This window comes from Dendrobium catenatum, unplaced genomic scaffold, assembly GCF_001605985.2.
Source record: "Dendrobium catenatum unplaced genomic scaffold, ASM160598v2 fragScaff_scaffold_1369, whole genome shotgun sequence".
Classification (NCBI taxonomy): domain Eukaryota; kingdom Viridiplantae; phylum Streptophyta; class Magnoliopsida; order Asparagales; family Orchidaceae; genus Dendrobium; species Dendrobium catenatum.
The window spans coordinates 566,610-571,674 of record NW_021319831.1 but is presented as its reverse complement, the minus strand read 5'-3'; the positions used below and the strand labels follow the sequence as shown (position 1 = coordinate 571,674).

At 38.2% G+C, this 5,065-nt stretch overlaps 1 protein-coding gene across 1 annotated transcript in view; it reads right to left on the bottom strand.

Annotated features, from left to right (window-relative positions):
* Window positions 1–2,486, bottom strand: part of LOC110101065 (urease-like) — a 15,960-nt gene extending 13,474 nt beyond the window's left edge. Inside the window, exon 1 of the mRNA XM_028699703.1 lies at window positions 2,295–2,486. Within this exon, the coding sequence (XP_028555536.1) occupies window positions 2,295–2,432 (138 nt within the window). The 5' untranslated portion in view covers window positions 2,433–2,486. The remainder of the gene's footprint in view (window positions 1–2,294) is intronic.
* Window positions 2,487–5,065: the final 2,579 nt, after the last annotated feature.

Below are 5,065 nucleotides of genomic sequence, written 5' to 3'. Positions count from 1 at the left end.
ATTTGAATACGACCACAACGGATGAGTCGACATCCTCCATTCACCCTTCTTCGACGTTGGATTCGACTTCGACGACACCCCCAAAGAGTTCTTGGACCGGATCTTACCAACCCTCGTGGACTCCATCGACGATCATTTCTCCGTCTACACGTGGATCATCGAAAGCCGTCCACCCGCTCCTCCGAACCCGGCCTCCGTCCCGGTGACAAGTCCTCTCAAGATCACTTGTCTACTAGTGGCATCGCTAAGTCTGCTCACGGTTCTATTCCGCTAGCCTCCACTTTAAATTGAGTGACGGATCCTAAGGTGAAGAATCTAAATCTTAAATTTGGGGCTTTGTTATTCTTAGCTATTCGCATTACTTGAAGTTTTACTGTTATTTTGAAAAGCCTTCTAATTTCTAAATGTGATTTCTTGTTGTTACTTAATCATTCGTCTTCTAATTCTTGAACTTCACTTGATTAAGCATAGCGTTTTGGTACCAAGTTATGATTCAATATTTCTATTAATTTTAAGTGCAATTCTCATTTCATCGCATGATTGATTCACATCAAATTCACTCCTGATGTGGGTGAGGTACTTAATGATTTTTGTTTGGTTTTTCATTAAATTTCTTACATTTTAACTCGAGTCATTTGCTGATGGAGAAATATTCATTCTCATCTCTATGCTCACAAAAGCTTCAACGTAGCTACAAGATGTGGGGATGCATTATGTTATTTCCATGAATACAAAAAATGTGACATAAATTTTCTAATAATTATATTTTTTTATTAAAATTAAATTTTAAGTTTTACATACTTGACCCTACTTTACTTAAACTCAGGTTTATGTAATTTGGGAATCAAAGAGCAATTCGCTTCTGAAATCGGATAGGCAATTAAGGATTTTTCTTAATTTTTCATTTAATTTCTTACATTTTAACTCAAGTCATTTGCTGATGGAGAAATGTTCATGTCCATCTCTGCTCATAAAAGTTTTTGCAAAGCCAAAAGATGTGGGGGATGCATTACGCTAACTATTAGTAATTTATTAAAAATTTTGATCGCGCTTTCACATCACCCTGATAAAAAGGTAGGCAACATGAGATGGGCTAACTCAGCACATCATGAAAGTCATATATGAAAGAAAAATAGAGTCGGGCCATTAACTCAACTCTACAAAAAGGTGGAGTTCCCGCTCCTATAAACTAATGTCCATTGACACAGAAGGAAGGAGACTCTAAGTAAAAAAAGGGCACTTTTTATGCCTCAGATATTGATTGAAAATTTTAGCAAGGCGTCATCATCTGTTAGTCTCTTTTTTTTCTCAACCCTTCCTATAATATTTAATAGGGGATGATGCGTCCTCCCTTAAGCTGATAAAGAATGTGAAACTAAATGTGTAAGGTGGGAGGGTAGCAGGTAGCTAGAATTGGGCAAATTATTGGGTCAGGTGACCGGAGGCGAAAAATAAGTTCGGACATCTAATAAAAATTTGCCGCGTCACCTGCGCTTTGACTTGCGCTTTAGTTGCGCTTTACCTGCGCTTTACCTGCGCTTTACTTACGCTTTTTGACTTGCGCTTTAGTTGAGCTTTACTTGTTCTTTACCTGCGTTTTACCTGCGCTTTACTTGCGCTTTACCTGTGCTTAATTTAAAATAATATTTTATTAATATCCGAACCTATCTCCGCGTCCGGTCACCTGACCCAATAATTTGCCCTAGAATTGAGGCTTATCAGATGACAGATCAAAAGGATGTTTTATTGATAGTATGGAAGAGAGTTCAATCATTCAAATGCGGGACATTAAGTCATCTACTAGGCTTTGGGTAAATTTTGTCAGTTGATTCGGGTTCTAGGATCAATTGGGTTTATTTTGGTTTTCAATCAGAAGCTCGCCATAAATACCAACTACATTGCCTTGATGTAAAGACAGGGTTTGACGCTAGCATCATTCCAACTTTATCTAAACCAAATTGACTAATTTGATTGAGTTGATCGAGCCTTCAACAAGTTTAATTAGGGTTGACTAGGTGAAAACATCGGACTAAGGCATAGGAAATGATGTATGATATGTATTGAGAATTTTCTATCATCTATTACCCTCGCAAAATCAATGTGGACCCTCCAATGAGGACAATAGTACGTTGGACAAGCTCTATCACTACAAATCATACATGAAAATAGTTATAAGTCAACAATATGATGGTTTTGGTTTTAAGTCATAACAACAGACTTTTGAAGAAGCTTGAACGCTACATAACTTGTTAATTAATTAAAAATAACTTAAAAGGAAAGCATATAAAACAAACCTCAACTGAGCCAACATGCTGTGAGAATCCATTAGCAATTGCTGGATTTATGGTGTATTTTGCTATGAAGCGCTTTATACGGAAGTTATCATTATCAGAACCAATTGGCTCAATTGATCTTCCTCTTTGTAGTTTCATTTTATGAGCAGTCTGCCATGTCCGAATAATCACCTGAAAATATTAATTTGCCCAAATAAAGCTTAAGTATAGAAAAATGGTTATAAGTGCCATTTAGGTAGCTATCACACTTTCAAATTCGAGAGCTAAAAAAGCATTTGGTCATTCACTCATGTTGGCTTGATATGCTGGAACATTGTTTTGTGCGTATTTAAGATGAGCAAATCAACCTTATGATATGGATAAGAACTGGAATTATTTGGCATAAGCACATCCAGTTTCATGCATGACTTCTTTACTCAATGCAACTGCTAATAGTAACGTACCACTGGATATATGCAACTTGAGGAATAGCATATTTGGAAGGTTCTACTGCTTACTTCCGATGGCTGTCATCAATCTAGAAGAAGGTACACAGTGTAGATTCCGGAAAGTTGAAGTATAGCATATCAAGGAAACTCTTTCAAAGAGTGTACTTCAACTTTGCTTACTGCTCATTAATGCAAAGGCAAACAAAGATACTTATAAAGAAATAACAGTCATTCTTGGATGCAATCGTTAAATATTCAACTGTCCAACATCCTCAAATGTGGAGTGGTGCTCACATATTTGCTTTTGGTCATTCACTCATGTTTTCCTAGAGTTTATGTTCAAAGCATATTTCTCTACCATCACCTTGTACTCTATAAGGCTTGAGAGGAAATTCATGATTAAACATTACATACAACTGCAGTTCAAGCAATCAATAAACATTCATACCACGACAAAAATGATGAGGAGCAACATAAGGGTTGCACATAATAATTATGCCTGAGTGAAACGCCAGAATTCATAAATAAGAACTAGCAAGTTACTTGGCCAATCTTCAGAGGACCTTATAAACAAAATGAAGAGGAAGAAGTGAAGAACCTAAAAGTTTAAAAGTTGAAACAAAGGCTTAAACAATGATGTAGGACTATGTATGCTTTCAATGATTGATAAGAGAATTTGCACGCTTTCAAGTAAGAGCAATAAGAATTCAAACGTTTAGCCACTTAACGAAAACAGAAAACAAGAGAGGGGTGCATTAGCTTAGGCCAAGTCACACAATAATAGTTAGGATCACAAAACAATTTGAAATTTCAACATAAGCAAACATAGAAGGTTTTCAATAACATCCCTAGATTAACAATGAGATTAGATGGATAGAAAAACCCATCACTTATTCCCTACGTTTACTAAGCTTTGGCAGATGGCTTTGCACGATTCCTTATGCTTGAGTCACAACCTACAATCAAAGAAGATTTAGGAAGGAATTTGAAGAGGGCGAAAGAGTTCACCCTTGTCTTGGCATGACGATGATTTTCCACTGAACGGTGGAAAGCTGTTCTTCAATGCCTTTCGAAAGAGTGAATATGATTCGCTACAAATATTCATCGACGGAATTATCTACCTGCAGATTAATGTAGAAGAAAGGTAATCCGAGGATGTCGACGAGGCCTTGTTCGTTGTAGACAAAGCCGGAGTCGAGTTCAGGATCGACCATGCATAGATTACGTAGCATTGAAGCCTTGTTGAAGACGTCATTTGTTGTCCTTGTGGATTCCCCTTGAGAGAAAGAAGTTTCTCCAAGGAATCCAAGTAAGGGAAGGGGAGAGAGGGTGGCCGGCCAAGGTAGCGAGCTTGGGAAAGTTTAGGTTAAGATTTTAGAAATCTTAAGGGTAGGGGAAGGCTGGCTAGGTTAGAGAGGGAGGTGGAGGAATTAGAGTTCAGATTTTAAAGGAGGGAGGTTGGAGGAAAATTAGGAAATTGTTTCCCTAATTAATCCTTTAAATTTGGAAAGAATTTAAAAGGGAATTGGAGAGAGAGAGGGGGCGGGTAAGAGAGAGAGAGAGGGTTTGAATTCTTTCCATGTAAGAGAGTTAACTTTGGAAAGCAATTAAGTGGGAACAAGGAAGGGGGGCCGGCAGCATCCAGAGGGGGAGAGGGGTTTGGGGAAAGAAATCAAACCTACTTGATTTGGCATATTAAATTAGGAAGGATGGATCTCATTCCAATCTAATTTAATATTTAAATAGGATTGATTTTGGAAACTTTCCTAAAATAGAACTCTAATTTTGGAAAGATTTCAAAATTCAAATTTGACTGAATAAATGGAATCAATGCTTTCCAAAGAAGGTTTGATGGAAAAGGAAATTAATAAAGAGGGTTTGAATTTTGGAGGCAAAGGGGAATTGGGAAGGGATGGCCGACTGCTAGAACTAGGGCTAGGGTTAGGGTTAGGTGGAGGTGGGGGAATTAAGTGGATCAACCAATCAAGGGGTGAACCACCTTGGATGGCTGGCGGCTAGATGGGATGGGGGAAGGGTATTGGCCGGAGGTGGGCTTTGTTTTGGAGTGGAGGTAGGCGGTTGTGGAGTTGGGAAACCCTAGGACAACGGCTAGGGGAAAAGGGGAGGGAGGAAAAAAGGATAGGGAATAAAGAGAACCACAAACCTGGACTCTTCCAAGGTTGGTGGGTGATCCACTTCCCTCTCTTAGGGTTTTCTCCCCAAAAAATCTCAAACTCTCACAAGAACTCAATTAACAGAAATTTGATTATAATTCATTCATTGACTTCAAAAGAAACATAAGGGGCCTATATATAACCTCATACATTGAAAGGGAACTAAAAG